Source organism: Carassius gibelio, chromosome A13 (assembly GCF_023724105.1).
Source record: "Carassius gibelio isolate Cgi1373 ecotype wild population from Czech Republic chromosome A13, carGib1.2-hapl.c, whole genome shotgun sequence".
In the NCBI taxonomy this organism is placed as follows: Eukaryota; Metazoa; Chordata; class Actinopteri; order Cypriniformes; family Cyprinidae; genus Carassius; species Carassius gibelio.
The window spans coordinates 3,054,096-3,072,186 of NC_068383.1; the positions used below are offsets into that span (position 1 = coordinate 3,054,096).

At 38.9% G+C, this 18,091-nt stretch overlaps 3 protein-coding genes across 3 annotated transcripts; 1 reads left to right on the forward strand and 2 right to left on the reverse strand.

Moving 5' to 3' along the window:
* Positions 1-2,401: 2,401 nt before the first annotated feature.
* On the reverse strand, positions 2,402-11,328 carry LOC128025883 (zinc finger CCCH domain-containing protein 6). Its single transcript, XM_052612466.1, has 12 exons — positions 10,872-11,328; positions 8,264-8,474; positions 8,058-8,180; positions 7,753-7,975; positions 7,475-7,608; positions 7,269-7,397; positions 7,067-7,181; positions 6,822-6,931; positions 6,295-6,512; positions 5,439-5,866; positions 5,159-5,332; positions 2,402-4,598 (listed from the first exon to the last, which is right to left on the reverse strand). The coding sequence occupies exons 1-12, from the start codon at positions 10,955-10,957 to the stop codon at positions 3,121-3,123; spliced, it is 3,429 nt and encodes a 1,142-aa protein (XP_052468426.1). The 5' UTR covers positions 10,958-11,328; the 3' UTR covers positions 2,402-3,120.
* Positions 11,329-11,863: 535 nt separating this feature from the next.
* On the reverse strand, positions 11,864-13,508 carry zmp:0000001006 (uncharacterized protein LOC100002840 homolog). Its single transcript, XM_052612467.1, has 4 exons — positions 13,363-13,508; positions 12,771-13,040; positions 12,377-12,649; positions 11,864-12,298 (listed from the first exon to the last, which is right to left on the reverse strand). Exons 1-4 carry the CDS (start codon positions 13,412-13,414, stop codon positions 12,084-12,086), a joined length of 810 nt encoding a protein of 269 aa, XP_052468427.1. The 5' UTR covers positions 13,415-13,508; the 3' UTR covers positions 11,864-12,083.
* A 168-nt stretch (positions 13,509-13,676) lies between these two features.
* On the forward strand, positions 13,677-17,772 carry zmp:0000001138 (uncharacterized protein LOC100002901 homolog). Its single transcript, XM_052612468.1, has 4 exons — positions 13,677-13,819; positions 14,283-14,558; positions 16,543-16,824; positions 16,926-17,772. The coding sequence occupies exons 1-4, from the start codon at positions 13,756-13,758 to the stop codon at positions 17,045-17,047; spliced, it is 744 nt and encodes a 247-aa protein (XP_052468428.1). The 5' UTR covers positions 13,677-13,755; the 3' UTR covers positions 17,048-17,772.
* Positions 17,773-18,091: the final 319 nt, after the last annotated feature.

Consider the following 18,091-nt stretch of genomic DNA (forward strand, 5'->3'; position numbering starts at 1 on the left):
ATGATAGAGACATGGAAACTGAAGATACTCTGGTACAGTTTGAAAGTGCTGCCGAACTGCTTATGCAGAATGTTAAAAGCGCCACAGAGTCCATTCAGGACTGTTTCAATTTCATTAGAGACCCAAAGGAAAGGTCCAATCTAAGATTCATTAATGACCACTTGACATTTCAAATGTCAGACATTGTGAGTAGAGCCAGACTAATAGCAGAGACACAAACTCTTGGAGACACTCTCACCCTTGATATCCAGTCACAGTGCTGGTCAGCAAAGGCACATTACCTCGTTGAAGAAATCTGTAAAGTAGATGGAATTCTTGCAGTCACAAAGGAACAGATCAAGTGTAGCTTGCAGGGCAAAGAGTCTAGTACATTAGTCATGTCCCAGACACCAGGTTTCACAAAAAAAGCAACATTAAATCCTCTATCTACAAATAATCAAGGTCCTACTAAAAGCAAACCAAGTGTCCAAGATGTGTCCAATCAGGAACCAAATAAGGTAAAAAAAAGAATGTTGATGAAACATGTTAAAGTTGAAGAATGGACAACATTATAGATCTAGCATTATAAACTATTTATCTACCTCAGGAAGAGACATCCAAGAGGAGCCCAAGAGGTCCTGTGTTTAACGTAGTAGATACGACCCTCTCTTACACTTCTCTCTTTCTGAAACGGGAAACTGAGAAGTGGGATGATCATGGTAACCAGATTGTCAAGGTGACAAAGGACATGGCAGATAAACTCTATCACATGGCGCAGTACCTGAAGAAGAAAGGGCCAATCCAGGTCAGAAGCTTCTCAAGTTTTCTTCTGTATAAAGTTAATGTTCCCTGACACTTGCTTGTTTCACCTGTAGACCAAAGATGCTTTTGTAACATCTGCGAAAGATCTGGTCTCAAGCGGCCAGTCGATCACCCAGTTTGTGCGTGTCATAGCAGACCACTGTCTGGACAAGCATTGTACTGAGGAGCTGTTCGTCATTGCGGAGCAGATCCTTACCATTTCCAACCAACTTACCATCATCTCAAGGTGAGACGATCAACAGTTCATCTCCCTGACTCGCAACAATTCTGGTTGTCTCTCTTGTAGTATCTAAAAGTTACTTTCTTCCTTAAATCCCTGACACATTCAATCATGTGCAAACAACATTTCCTGTAAATTAAACATGCAAAAATCTCATGTGACCCAAGGGGTGCATGGTGTCTCTACAGTGTTAATGCAGTTACTCCTGGGTGCAAATCATCAGATGAGATCCTGGTGAAGAATGCACAGAATCTACTCCAGTCAGTTATCCAAGGAGTACGAGCTGCAGAGACTGCCTGCATCAGGGTACGTTTTTTTTTGTTTTTTGTATGATTTTTAGCATGCTTAACTTCAGTGTTTCAATTTTAAATGTCTGTTTCTGATTCTATAGGGTTTGAAACAGCCTGAGCCAAACTCAGAAGCAGCGAAGGCAGCAGCGTTCTGTTTCCAGTGGAAAAAGGGTTTCCTTATTCACCGAGCTCAAGAACAGCTTAACCCCGAAACTGATGATTTGGGTCTACGTAGGACCGCCCAGCATTCAGCGGCGCCCAGCCTTGCACCAACCATCAATATGTTAGATCATAACAAATGAGTGAACACAAAATAAAGTATCTTAATTTTGCCTGTAACTTTTGGATATTCTGTTATTATATGTTGAGAAATCAACAGCATTGTGCACCAAACTAAAAAGCGTTATGAACACAATGTGCCTTTAGAAAATACAACCGAGGCCATACAAATAAACATGAAAAGTACACAATTTGTGGATAAGGCAAAGATAAAACATTTCCGATATAATTTTATTTAATTATCAGTATTTAAGTAGAAATTGCACACCTGATCACATTTATTTAATGTAATAATTACATAACTAAAATACATAATTATTCTACTGCATATGTTGGTTGGTTTATCGATCCAACCTTTTTAAAAACCGTTTAGCAACATGTAGAAAAAGGACATAAAAAGCAAAAAAATGAACATATTCCTAATGTAAACCAAACTTCCTAATGAAACAATTTTCAGCTGCAGACATTTACAAAGGAAGAAATATGCTGATTTGGTATTCAGTACACCTATACATTCAATAAATTTAAGAATGATGATTTACATTAGGAATGCATGCTACTTTTTTGTATTGATCCTTTTTCTTCACATTGCTTTTTTAACATTTGTCTGAATTAAATATCTATATATAACTGCTGCCGATATTTGACTAAATATTTTTGAGGATGCAATCCTTCTAAAATCATTGTATAGTAAAATGGATTAACCTGAAGGCTAAAACAATGACTAAAATTGTTCAGCCGACTGCAATGGTCATGGACTTCACGACGCAAAAGTGACAATCAACTAAAAAAACACTAATATCCGAATCTCTCAATTCCTTTATATTTTATTTTAGACATCAAATTAAAAACGAGGAAAGTGACTGCTGTATTTAAATTCCCTTTCTACCATTTCAGTCAAACCGGAAAAGAACACAAAAACAATTCATTTTCTGTGGAAAAACATACAAATAAAATAGAATTATCTACGCAAAAAAACAATGACCATAAAAAAAAGCCTTGTGTTAAAAAGAAAACCATTTACAATAGAGATTCTCTGAAAGGAATCTCATAGGAACCTTTTCATCACCAAAATCACAAATGATTTGATGAAATGCACAGTGGACATAAACGTGACACAGAAGTGCTGCTATATTACAGTGTTTATATATACTCTGTGTGTAGTTATATGATAAATACTGTGGGGATTAAGCAAAAATTTATATTTTTCTAAAGGTTTACAGAGTACTACAAATATGAATAGTTTAAGCCACACATCCCTTTTAACCGCTGATAGCAACAGAAGCATTGTGTCACTGATATTTCATATACTCACCTCTGTCTGTTACAATTGAAACATCGTTTCAATCTATTAATTCACAAGAAGCCTAAATAAAAATATGTCTGGTTAGATCATGATGCAGCTGTGGAGAATGTATGTACAAACAAATATAAATAAATAGAAAAGCTTCATATACATGCAGAGTGATAACAAAGAACAGATGTACAGTATACAGTAAAATGCATGAGCTATATTCCATATAGGTGTGTTTACTGACAGAATGGAGAAGCGGTAGGGTCAAATGTTTTAAAGACATCCCTCAAGGGTCGGTCTTTTTTCTTACTGTCTTTGTCCTCCTCATCCTCTTGGGGAGTCCCAGCAGCAGGACCCACAGGTTTGTTCTGCCGCGGGTCAGTGTAAGCAGGCCGGATCAGTCCTGCTAGTGCCTGGATTGGCAAGTTGTGCACAGCGGGAGCTGCCGCCCGGACTGGCGAGCAAGGAGACGCTGGCATTACTGTAGGCACAGGAGGATTTGACGGACAGCCACTTGTGTTGCTCTCAGAGTCCTCAAGTGGACTTTTTTGGTCTTTTTCCACTCCTGTGCCCTGTGATGGTGAGCCATGTGGTGGAGAGCTTGGGAGCTTCACAGATGGCTTTAGGATACTCGGCTTTTTAGAGTGCTCCTCACCATCACGTTTCGGGGAGAGTAGGCTGTGATTGCGTGGATCGTATAAACTAATCCCACCTAACAACGTAGTAGGGCTCTCAAGTCCCGCACCCCTTGAAGACGCCAGGCGGGGAGCATAAGGGGGCAACTTTTCAGACTCGGGCTTAACCGAAGCACCAACCATTTGGTTTGACAACCCACGCTGTAGCCGCGGGTCAATGGCTCCTCCTCCAGATGGACTCTCACTCATACCCTGTAGCTTGGAATCCAGGCTTCCAGACCGACTGATTCTGGGATCAAGAGTCTTATGAGTACGTGGGTCCAGGGGCTTGTCTGGGTGGTGGTGATGAGCATCTGCAGTCCTACCGGGAGAACTGCCGAGTCGCCCAATGCCCTCTTTGAAGCGGGCGGCTGCCAGACGTGGATCAGGAGGTGTTGGGGTTGCTGAAGGAGGGTGATCCGGTGGGGAGGAGAGGCTACGGTTTAGTTGAGCATCTGCGATTAAAGGTGGGAGGGGAAGATTTATGGAAGGCTCCTGTTTGGGAATCAATAGAGGAATGAGGTCCTCTGGAGCCCAAACCACAGTTTGTGCAAACACCGGACGCTGGAGGAGAATATCCACCCGGATGTGACTGAACTGCTTGATTTGACAGCGGGGGTCACGCAGCGCGGCTCCAGGGCTGGGATCCAACGGGATCAATGCTGCTCGTTCCCTCAGCTCTCTCTCACACTCGTCATCATCCTCTCCAGCGGGAGGTTTGTGGGACACGGCGGGGTTTGGGTGGCGATGAGGGTCAGGTTTGGAGGAGTCCAAAGGTTTCATCTTGCGTGGGTCTCTGGCAAGCCTGGGGTCCCCGACACCATCTCCAGCGTCTTTCCTGGGATCTGGGGGACGCTGACGAGGGTCAGCTTTTATTCGAGGATCATTAGGCAAAGCTCGTTCCTTCTGGAGTCTAGGGTCGGCTGGTCCCGCACTAGGCTGGTTTTTTAGCATTTCGTTCTGCTTCTTTATAGTATTAAGGATGGCTGTTACACTTCCACCCTCTTCCTCATCACTGGAGTACCAGTTAGGGGCTTCATCTAATAAACAGAAATTATATTAGAATATGAACATTTAAACAGAATCAAACCGGAACCAAGACTATTTTAAACCTACTTTGCTAATGAATTATTAATGAATATTAACATTGATTTGACTATATATAAGTTAATAAAAATATATAATCATCACCCTGGTTCCCTCAACAAAAAAGCCAACAAGATTTTCCCATTGGCTTTTGGATTATTGCAAAAAATAAGCTCTGTGACCAACAAAAGTTTATGATTCTTACATGTTTTGTTAATCAAGATAATTTTCTCAAATTAACACAGCTTAGTTAGCAACTGCTTATTTCAAGACATATAAAAGCTACAAAGATCGACCAAGATATTACTGATTTATTTTATGATGCAGAATAAATTGTGAACATATCTTGAACTTGTGTTAACCCAAAAAAACCCACTGACATCAGGAGGATGGGACCATTAGTTCAAAAACGTAACTTGTTTCCAGGTTATAAGACTAATTCCTGCAGCACTCTATTGTTCAGGGTTAAAGCATCATTGTTTCAAATTGTTTATTTCCAACATCCCACGCTAACCTTTCTCTCTGATGGGAGGAGCAGACCCTTGTCCATCATTCCTGTGAGAGTCAGAGTCTTGCTTGTTTTGGTTTAGATGTAAAAACAAAGCCTTCTGTACAGCCGGAAGGAAATCCTGCATCCCACTGGAATCAGAGCTCCCATGTGACTGGGAGTCCTGCATGGGTCCCTCGTCTGTAGGTACAACAGAGAATAAGGCATGAATAGATTCATATTTTATAAATATCAAACGTTTCATAAACAACAACAACTGAAACAATAATGCCAAATGAAAACCTACCCCCTTGGGCCAAAGACTGGCTGCTAAACAAATTCTTGAAGAACTCTGAGGGCATCTGGCCCATGTTTTGGAAAGGCATGTTCATTGGCATGTCAGGCACAGGTTGAAATGAAGCCCCGTGTTGATTCAGTGGAGGACGGTTCATGTGCTGCATGTTTCCATGAAAAGCAGGCGGCTGACCTGGAGGTGGCATTGGAGAGCACTGGCCAAAGCCCTGGGGTGGAGGTTGGCCTGGTGGGCTTTGGGGCATTCCTGGACCTGTAAATGGTATGGGAGGGCTCCCAATGGAGCCTGGATGAGGGGAATGGGAAGGATTGGGTGGAGAAGACATAATATTGCCAGCCTGCATTTCCTCAGGGCTACTGCCAAACTGTGGACCACCTTGAAACTGTCCAGCAGGGGGAGATGCACTGTTGTAGAAATTGGGCCTGCAATGAAAACATGAAAGAAACATGCTACAAACCAACAGCAAGAAAAACAACTATTGTTTAATTGACACTCACTTGGGCTATTGGGGAGAAAAACATATTTCTAAACTTTTCTATAATGATGAACAGGTAATCCATACAATGCCAATCTGAAATAACTGGTGGTCTTTAATTTTAAAGTAGTTTGGCAAAAACGTGGAAATAATGACCTTTTTGAAGGTAGGTAGAAATAATTATCTACTGTTCAGTTTGACTTGAATGAAGATTTATTTACTGATATTGCCAACTTGTAAATAGAAGTATACGAAAAAGCTAAATGACAATGCTAAATCAGGTTATATGCCATGTAAACAGACCAAACTTGACCAAATATTCTAGATGTAAACAGTCAGTGTTAAGAGGACTAAGTCAATAAACATCAAAAGTACCTTAGAGCAATCTTCTGTGCCAAGTCCACAGTAGGCTGAACTTTAATCTCAAAAAGAGAGGGGATCTTCTTGCCTCCATCCGTTGGACTTCCAGGACCAGGAGTGGGTAATAATCCAACCCCTGGAGGTGGCTTTGGTAGTGGAGCGATTCCTTGTTTTCTCAGGTCTTCTAACTCCAGCTCATCCTCATTGATAGTTTCCTCATCTGTATTTAGGATCTAAAATGTGCAACGCAAATTAGGTTTCCAATGTGTGATTTATTCATTGAATGTGACATACAATATTCGATAGAGTTGATGCTAGAATGTAAACCTTGCTAGATGTGAAAGTTGCATATCTGAACTTTTTATAAAGTGATAAAATAACTCTAATTGAGACCCTGGAACTGTATATTTACTGAGAACGCATTTTATTACCACTGCATTGCTGAGCAAGGCACATTATCCCAAGTTATATGTATTTTAAATATGAATACAGGGCATGTATCTGTATGGAAACTGAATATTAAGTCTCAGTTTAGTTCATACCTTCTCCAAAAGCTCCTTGGTAACATCGGTTAAAGGCTCATGGGAGAACTTGCAGTTGTCTCCTTGATAACACTTTGCTCCGGTGTGAAAGAACTTGCAAGGATACTCACATACACTTTAGGGTCAAGGTCCAAAATGGGAAACAAACAAGAGAAAACACTTTCTTTTTTGACTAATGACATGTTAAGATTATCTCTTACTGTTAATCTGTAAAAACAGATCCAAGAAATGTTTGGAAAGGATATTGTGCATGTATATACAGATGTCTCCTTTGGTACAGTATCCCTGGACATAAAACTTGCACAGTTCTTTCTTCTTCTCTGGAACAACATTATCATGTTCAAACTTGCACTGGTCCCCCTGTGAAGCATTAAGATCACGTTTCACTAACAAATGAATTTTGACTTATAAAATGAATGAAGTGTGAAAAGGGTGGAATAAGCTCACCTTGATGCATCTACCCTCAAGGAAGTATTTACAAATGTGCCTCCCATTGTGTTCAACCGTATGTTGATTAATGAATTCCTGGCTCATAATTGGACGCTTCTTCTGGAAACTGGGTGGTCCTCTAGAATCCTGTATGAGGACAAGACAATAATAACATGAGTGCCCTGAGACCTCACCAGTTTACTCAAAAAAAGAGAAGTACTCACTCCGTCTCCTCCACCATGTTCTCCCCCTCGACCACGACCCCGGCCCCAGTTCTTGCCCTTCTGTTTCTTATTCTTGTTCTGCATTCCCCGTCCCCTGCCAACGGCACCACGACCTCTACCTCGCTGCCCACCAACTATATAACAATTGAAGGAAAAAGTTGAAAGATGATCAAAATAAGCCACATTTAACTCGAGATCAAGGGTTTGGCATGTTGGGTCTTCAGATGGATTCCCATGCAGACTTCTATAATATTTGTAAGCAGAGTAAACAAACATACACTGCTGTTGTTGTCCCTTCATGATTGGTCTCTTGGCCTGGTCTTTAGGCCCTGCTTTGCCATGACCAGACGACTCTTTAGCATGTTTGTATTTAGACAGCTCCTCAGAGAAATCATCGTCTTCATCATAGTCGTACTTTTCTTCACTGTAGTCACTGTATTTATCCAAATCGCTGGTCTTGTGCTGTATTGATCTCGGCGGTTTTGCGGATTCATTTTCCCGCTGGAGACGTGGGTAGAAAGGAAATTTAATTGCAAGCTGCTGATAATGAAATTTCAAATCTAGTACCTGATCGTGAACTCACCTGCGCCAATTCTCCGTCATGGTCGCGATATGTTCCTTTGCTCTTCTTGCTCTTGGGTCTGTCTTGTCGCTCGTGCTCTGAGTCATAGCTGTCCGAGCTGGATCCGCTGGATGGAGAATGATGCTGAATTGGAAAATTTTTAAAAAGAGGTAAGAGGAAATGTACTAGTATCAGTTGCTTTAAAAAGATACAACAAACGAAAGTACCTTTTGTCGGTCTCGTCTCCTTCTCTTCGACCGTCGCTTTTCTTTCCTGTGTCGCTTTCGCGAATGCCGGTGTGACTTGTCATCTTTTTCTCTGTCTTTTCCCTTCTCTTTGTCTTTCTCGACCTCTTCAGGCTCTTCCTTAGCTTCCTTCACTTCTTCTATGCTTATGCCTTCATCATCTATTTCTCCATCCTCCAATTCTCCATCCTCCCTGTAAGATCAAAACAAGCATGTTTGAGGATAGCCAGGAAAACGCTATCAAATCAGTGAAAAGGCTAAATATTCAGAGCAAAACTAGTATTCAAGCATCATCACTATTATTGTTCATACTCAGAATTAGGGGTTTGTTATGAACTTTTTAAAGACTTGAGCCAGGAAGCAACCACCCACAAAGAGCATGAAGCAATGCATTGACAAATTATAAGCTATAACTTAAAACTTCTATAGAAAAGCAAAGTGGAAAAATAGGAAAAGAATGAAGAAAAAAAAAAGTGTCTATTCTGTCCTGGAGACCGTAGGCTTGAAATGCACACAGCATTTTAAAACATTAAGATGAAATTAAAGAGTCATGTAATCATGCAGCATAAGCTTTCCTCTTAAATGCATAATGCATGGAGCAAACTCTTATTGGATTAAAATCAATACGGAGGTTTGCTTTGCCAGGTGTCAAATTCCCAACACATTACAGATCTTTAAAGTCGGAAATGAGAGCAAGAAGACACAATTACACTGATGCCTTGTCCAAATACCCACACTTGCTGTCTTGGCCACTTGAGAGCGCATGCTCATGACAGCAAGTCAGTGTGCAAGACTGTCCAGATCTTAAAAACAGCAAAACACAGTGCTCTTAACGCAAACCAAATCCCACTCCGGAGTAGTATTCAAGGCTTAGTGTATCCCATCATGCATCATGTTGTGGAAATAAATCGCGAGACGTTTTGCCAAGATCGCGAGAGTTCACAGAAACCTTTCCAATGCAAGTTAAATATTAATAATAATTGAGATATTACATATGATTTGGTAGTAAAACAAAGCGCTACACATTTTATTACTGCATTGATTAGAATATTTATATGTATATTTACATTTGGAACTGCTTTTTATCACTTAATTAGAAGCACCACAAATTAATATTGTCATGTTATATGGACTACTGAACAGACATTTAGAAGTTGATTTTAAAATGCAAAGTATTTAAAATAAAATAAAAATAAATTTTTTACAACATTCTAAGTGTGTCCCATCAGGTTCGACACACACTTGTGGTCTTCATCCTCACTTGAACACTTGGGCCAAATACAGGAAATACATCATAGAAGTAGTCAAGTGCAAAGAGCACAAGTGTGGGTATTTGGACAAGGCTTGAGAGTCTGGAGGTCTCTCAGTTTTTCCCAAACTAGGTCATGACACTATAGAAGGAAACCAAGATCTCTGGGATTTTTACACAGCTAAATAAATGGCCTTAACATACATTGACAAAGCATGGACAATGCAAAAGATGCCACTATGGTCCTCTGGTGGGTTTAAAAACACAAAATAGTTAATAAATAGTCAGCGTTTGCAAATGGGATGATGTAGTGACTTTGTAGGTGATTATTGGTTTGATAACTAACTTGGCATCTTCTGTGTTTGACATTAAGGGAAATGGAAGGAAACAAAATAATTACAATATTTTAACCATGCTGCATTTTTCGATTTTGAACATATGACCAATAAACGATGGGTAATGCACACACAGAGATACAAGGTGCAGGATCTGGATGCTGTCGAGGCCAAGCCAGCAATTTCTTTATTCAATAACACTGCCAATATTGTCAACTTAAGTGCAATGAATAGGATATAAATGTATCTGAATTGGGGTCAGAAATTATTCAAGAACCAGGACATAAAAACCCTCAAGAAATGCCCTAGATATTTAATACCTAACTTGAAAAATATTTTATCTAGGCCTATCTTGTTGTGTGTTGAGAAACGATTACATTATTTAGCATTATTTCTGACAATGACATTTGATATAAATGGACAACGCTCTGTGTGAAATTATAAAAATTTTGATGATGAATCGTGCACAAAAAGACCAGGAATGAATGTCTGCATGAATCAAGTGGGCAGATGAATCTTAAGCCAACCTACAGAGCCTCCAATCACTGGCTGATAATTAAAATTTCTCAACAATGCCTCAACAGTCCTGTCATATGAATCCCAGGCATGTTTTCCTTTCCCAGGTGGGCGGGGCGTTAAAATGGAACGTGAGTGGGCGGGGCATCTCAAGACTATTTACATATTTAACAGCCTTCAAACGACTTATCATCATTACTATAATAACGAATTACAGCCTCCTACAAATATCCTAAATCAGAACAAATGGGGAAAGCGATGGAAATTGACAAAAATGACCAGTGTCACTCTGAAACATATATTAAAATGAAAGTGCATGCAGGAAAATGTTTACTTGTGGGGAAGGCCTGTCCAAAAAAAAAAAAAAAAAAAAAAGACCAAAAACGAAGCCTAAACGTACTTGACGTTGGAAAAAACTAAAACAAGATTCACATTCACTCGATAGACGCACACAGTGAAGCATTTGCAGATAAGAACATGTTTACTCGACCTTTCTTCCCCTGTCAGCTCACAGTCTGTCATGTTTTTGTCAAGTACGGGGCTTGGGGGACTGGAGAAGAGGCTCACAAAAGCCATGATGATTGGAAACGGAACTGGCCCTTCTCCGAAACCAGAGTGAGGAGCATCAGTCACTCGTTGGATGAAGGTTTTGATATAACGTTACTGACAGTCTGGAGGAAAAACTCACGGTTTACGCGTCTCAACAACACGTGAGACGCTTAACAGACATTATATCCGCTCTCATGTTTACCGCTGTCTCAACACAGCTTTGATACCCTCAGCTTTGTTTATGTCCCCGGCGGTTTCACAGATGCCCTGGTGCGAGACTGCAGACGCAGAATATTGTGTTTATGTTCGAAGGCTTTTTCGGGATCTTCCACAGACATGGCGCCCGCAAACACTTTCGTTAAAATGGCTGCGAGGATCTTGCAGAAGCTACTGGTCCCGCCCAGCTCGTGAGCGGAGCCAATCGTTGTCTTTAAAGCTACAACGACTCGCTCTGTTATTGGTTGAAGCGGTGGCGCCTAAGCGCGAAACCAATTTTCTGTTAATCTATTGGCTATTGAGAACGTCATCGTTTTTAAACTCACCGTACGTGCTAGGATGACGCACTATTTATATCCCGATGTTCATTACTTTATTAACGGTTCTGTTTTGGCATTTGATTTAATAAAAAAAAAATATATATATATATTTTTAAACATTGCTATGTACTTGGCCCTTAGATTTCAATAATCAAAAAATCATATAAATTCATACTTTTAAAGACTATAAATATTGAATAGGTCAGTGCAGTTCCTAAATACATAAAAAAATTAATAATACAAAAGCTTAAATATATATAACTCACATTCCCAGTGCAATACCAATATACATTGTTCATAAATAGCCTGTTTATTTTGTGTAAAGGAATGATTTCAAGTGAGGGTGATTTCATAAATAAAATACTGAAAAAGTATTTATGGTGGACTATGCAAAATAAAAAAGTACAAACTCTTTAAGCTGTGAAGAACAAGCTTAGTATCCAAAAAACTAGTATGCAAAATAATTTAATTTTAATGGAGATGTGATTGCCTGTAAATAAATTAGTTTAAGTACACAAATATGAAAATAAACTTACTTGTCTATGGCAATAATAACAACAGCAGTATTAATCATAATAATAATATGGTTTGGAGTCACACACACGCCTTACATTATCTTATGTTTCCTGAGAAATATTCATTAAATTCAATGGTAAAGATGCTTCTGATTCATCACTTGTGTCTTCTATCTTGTCCTCGGGTGGTTTTGTCGTTTCTTGCCTTAGGCCTATAAATAGTACAGTAATGCACACTGGTAAAGCAAATCCGAGAATAAAGGCCGCCAATGCCTTAAGTATGTCTGTGATTTTTGATAGAAGCCAAGATTTCTCCTCTGAAAAACAAAAGATCAAGTCAAGTTTTCACATAATTATCATTATGCTCATATGAATTATTTATGTGCTTGACTTACCATAGACTATCCTCAGTATCCCATCAATGCTTAAGTGTTCGATCTCACAGGTAACACTCTGCGCACTTACGTTACTAAGGCTAAGATAGGAGATCATTTGGAAAGTGCCATCTTTGTGAGGGAGTACTCCAGTAGTTGATACACCAAAATAGACTGGCCTTCTATTTTGGATCCAACGTACTCGAATGATGTTTGGATAGAAGCCATGCACAGCACATTTAAGATATTCTTGACCCTTTTCTCCTCCAGAAGACACATATACTGCAGGTTTTGCTATATTTGAATTAACAATTGTTTATTAAATTAGCAATGTGAAGCCAAATAAATGGCATGTTATATATATGTGCATCAAAAGCATCCAATTTACAGTGGTAGACTCATACTGCTGATTTACCTGCCCTTGAGAGGGAGTTGTTGGACTTAAGGAAGACCGTTTTCACAGAAGAACACACCTTTACTAGTCGTGCCTCTTTTCTCCTAATGTATTCTTTGCTCTTTCTCTCTTCTGCTAAAAGCTGACCTGGTTCACTGGTAGCAACCACGGCTTCCTTCGCCAAATCCACGTGCATGATGTCTCTGCCATCATACCCATAGCGCCAGAAACGGCTTACTTGCCCTTCATTGTTAAATGCACATCCAATGAACTGCTGGTATGCATGTTCTTCTAAAATAAACCAAGTGTAATATCATTGTTACTGACTTTCAGTAGCTCAAGGTTAAAGTTAAATTATGCACAAAGCCCATTAAAATCTGTTTTAGCCTTTGTCTTAGTCTGGACTGAGGTGTTGAGTTTATTATTATTTTTTTTTTATAGATGATGGTAATATTCACATATTCTGTTTGCTTTACTGCAGTGTTGAAATATTTCTAGATTGCACACTCAGGCTTGCAAACAAACATAAAACTTCTTAAAAGTAATATAACATAACTGTTTGACAGTATTTTATATTAAATATATATATATTGGATAAAAAAAAAATCAATACCTGCCCCGAGGTTGGTGTTTAAAAAAGCCATGATGAGGAGAAAAACTTGCATTTTGTTTTGTCAACATTCACAACACTTAAAGCCAAATTTTGAAACTGAAAGTAGGTGTTTTATATCGCTGCTAACGGTACAGTAGCCTACAGTTATTTTGCGACTGCCGGTTTTATATTTGCAATCACTTTATATGACTAAAATTCTTAGGAAAACAAACTAATTCAGAGTTATAAAAGGAAACCACAGCATAACAAAAGTGAAAGTACAGAAAAAAATAAAAGAGAAAAAAAAAACTAGTCAAGACATCATGTGACGAAGAACAGTTACAGTATAACTGTTTTAACAGGAAGACATTGGCTTTTAGTTACTTTCTGAAGACAACTGTGTGGACTGCACACATGGAAATCATCCAGACATTCATGTTTATACTTCTGCTTTCTCCTCAGATCACCATGTGGACGGGTATTTTAAAATATTGTTTTGTTTTCTCATCCTTCTTTTTCAACAGGAAGTAATGCATCATTTAGACAACAGGAAGAAGATAGTCTTAGCATGTGTAAATTCATTGCATTTATTAATTTGAATACGTATAATGTTTTGAATATAAAACTGATACTTCAATACTGTTATATACTGTATATTTCCATATTTTTCAGCTTAAAATGATCATAGGTTCTCTGAGACCTGAAGCAAAACATGAGAGTTAAATAAATGTTTTAATGTTTTTATGTAAACATACTTATGTGAGTGAAATTAAATGGAACGCAATGACTTGTGGTATTGTTTGCAGGTTTAGTTTAAGAATATGAAGAAAATAAGATTTCTTCAGTGTAAATTAAACATTGAATGTTTAATTTTCTATGATTGTTCTCTCTCATTCTTAGTCTTGGCCTTGAGTATTAATGAATATGTTATGTTTTTTTAGACTACCAGACAGTGAATGTGCTGGCCTACACACGGATGATGGAGAATGGCTCCACAGACCAGGCAGTGGTTGTTTTGGTGAATGAAGCCACATTTGCGTACTTCGACCAGGCAAAAAACACATTTGTGTTACGTCCCAGTGCAAGCGCTGGGTTCTCAGTTTTAGAAGGCAGTGATCGCTCCTTCTGCATGTATGAGGTGTTAGCAGGATTTTATCGACAAACTGATTACCTAGAGAAACTCAAACAAGAAACAAATTCATCAAAATCACTTTTGGGTAATCTGTTATGATGTCATTCTAAACCAACATTACCTTCTTTCTTTATCTGAATATGTACACTGGACAAAATTATAAATGCAGCACTGCACCATTTTTCATGAGCTGGACTCAAAGATCCAAGACTTTTTTTATGTAAACAAAAGGACTATTTCTATCAAGTATAGTTCACAAATCTGTCTAAATCTGTGTTCGTGAGCACTTCTCCTTTGCTGAGATAATCCATCCACCTCACAGGTGTGGCATATCAAGATGGTGATTATACAGCATGATTATTGCAAATGTGTGCTTTAGGCTGGCCACAATAAAAGACACTCTAAAATGTGCAGTTTTACTGTATTGGGGGGTCTGGGGGGGGGGGGGGGTAACCCATTTACTTCATGCAGTGCAGCACATCTCCTTCACATAGAGTTGATCAGGTTGTTGATTGTGGCCTGTGGAATGATGATCCACTCCTCTTCAATGGCTGTGTGAAGTTGCTGGGTAACCGTGTTTTTGCCAAGTAAGACATGTTCCTGGATCAACATCTTTTGATGATCCTGGATCAACATTATTGTCCAAAATGTATACTTAAGCCAGTCTCTACCCCTTACCCTACCCATAATTTATTCCTAAAATCATTGGAAATCGATAACTGATTAAGAAGGGTGAAGAAGCACCTGACCCTGATTGTAAGCCTAAAACATATATTTCCTGAAAAGTTATATATCAATTCTGAGTGGTTGATTGGAATGTTGCTCCAGGATCAACAAGGATGTTGATCCAGGAACATGTTGTACTTGGTGAAATCATACTCACCAAAGTGGTCGGATATTGTCAGGAACTGGAACACACTGTCGTAAACACTGATCCAGAGCATCCCAAACATGCTCATTGGGTGACATGTCCGGTGAGAATGCTGGCCATGCAAGAACTGGGATGTTTTCAGCTTCCAGGAATTGGGTTCAGATCCTTGCAACATGAGGCCGTGCATTATCATGCTGCAACATGAGGTGATGGTCGTGGATGAATGGCACAACAATGGGCCTTAGGATCTCAGTGAATTCAAATTGCCATCAATAAAATGCACCTGTGTTCATGGTCCATAACATATGCCTGCCCATACCATAACCTTCACCACCACCATGGGCCACTCGATCCATCAGCAAGCCACTGGTTGACACCAGCAAACCGTTCACCCACACAACGTTATACACACTGTCTGCCATACACTGAAAACCGGGATTCATCCGTGAAGAGAATACCTCTCCAAAGTGCCAGATACCATCGAATGTGAGCATTTTCCAACTCAAGTCAGTAGAACTGCAGTCAGGTCGAGACCCCGATGAGGACGACGAGCAGCAGATGAGCTTCCCTGAGACGGTTTCTAACAGTTTGTTCAGAAATTCTTTGGTTCTGCAAACCGATTGTTGCAGCATCTGTCCATGTGGCTGGTCTCAGACGATCTTGGAGGTGAAGATGCAGGATGTTGAGATCCTGGGCTGGTGTGGTTACATGCGGTCTGCAGTTGTGAGGCCAGTTGGATGAACAGTACTGCACCTTTGGAGATGGCTTACAGTAGAGAAATTAACATTCAGTTCATGGGGAACAGCTCTGGTGTACATTTCTGCAGTCAGCATGACAATTGCACGCTCCCTCAGAACTTGTGTAATCTGTGGCATTGTGCTGTGTGATAAAACTGCACATTTTTTAGAGTGTGTTTTTATTGTGGCCAGCCTAAGGCACACCTGTGCAATAATCATGCTGTCTAATCAGCATCTTGATATGCCACACCTGTGAAGTGAAGTGGATTTTCTCGGCAAAGGAGAAGTGCTCACGAACACAGATTTAGACAGATTTGTGAAGAATATTTGAGGACATATAAAAAAGCTAAAGTGTTGTGTTTATATTGTTGTTCAGGGTATATATGCATTTTGTAACTGAAGCAAACTACTTCTTTAACTACTGTTCTACTTTTCTTATTTGACTTCTTTTTTTCATGCAGTACGCCCTTCAGTCAATGTGTATACTGAGTTTCCTGAAGAACAAGGAAAAGTAAACGTCCTTTACTGCTATGCCACTGGGTTTTACCCTGGTGACATTGAAATAAACTTTTATCTAAATGGCCAAAAGTCCACTGTGAAAGCAGAGACCTCTGACTTAATGTATGGGGAAGACTGGACCTTCAGAGTGTACAAGTATATGAATATGACCCCACAGTATGGAGACAAGTACACATGTGAAGTGAGACACAGTAGTATGGTTGAACCTAAAATGACAGAGTGGAGTAAGTTTGGTCACTTTTTTGGAAATTATGAAATATAAAATGTGTTCTAAAAGGAATACATTGATAGAACCAGTAATAAACCTGTCTGCTGTTTTCTCAAGGGCCTGAGTTTTCAGTATCCACATCACATCTCTACTGGGCTTATTCACTACCTCCCAGCATCCTGCTGGGCATCATGGTCTCTGTTCTGATTGTAAGAAGAAAAGGCTGCTCTCAGTTATAAAGGTGCTTTCAAAGACTAAACTGCAGCGTATATGTGCATCTGTGAATTTTGTGCTCCTGGGATCCTGGCATAGACGCTTGACTTCTTTAGATTACATGATATTTTAATGAATTTCTCTACATGCCACAGTTTTAAGTCTGAATGTCCTATTCAGAGGTTTGATCAAAAACACTCACTCCTTGTTCTTTAATAATGAATTTGAAATAATTTTCTAAATGTTTGTTGTAAATAAACATCTCAGAAAAATCTTATGGGGATTCAAATCAGAATATGAGTTTTTGTTTTGAAACAAGGCATAATTTTAATGCATGTCTTTTGGAGAGGACACCAGGACAAACAGCTGTTAATCAGTCAATAACAAGACAATAGGGGCAAAAAATCATAAATCAATATTCCTATGAAATGTGAGATACTCTTATGAAAATGTTGTAAAGTTATAACTCTCATAATAACACTTCTCATGGTTTACCCCAAGAACACATTAATAGGCAAATTAGATGCAGTGTAGCTGTATGTATATACATTGAATAAAATGGGAATATTTATTTATGGACATTTTACACACATTGCATGAAGTAAAAATAGTATTTCAAATCGTTCTGTTTCATCTTTCATAAAATATTTGAGAATAATCTTTGTACAAAGTTTTCTAGCCTGAAACCTAAAAACTGGAAAACATTGTTTTTGCTTATATGCATTTTTATGTGTTTAAATATAATATAAAATATTAATAAAATATATTATTTAAAAAAGTTGTTTTTCTCTCCATTTGTTTCTGTTGTGGCATTAAAAAATACAAAATAATTTTCAGGGGAATGTGGATAATAATACAGAACTCACAAATTAGGTATAATCCATCACCTTAAATTATTTAATCATCAATTATTGATCTTCATTGTGTAAATTTCCGTGTTGTCCTTTAGTCACTCTAAAATAAAATAATTTTTGATTTATAAAATTCTATATTTACTGTGCAAGACCCAAGCTGAACACATGGCAGCAGCAAAACCACAAAAACTTGAAATTGCCTTAGGTTCTCCTCCC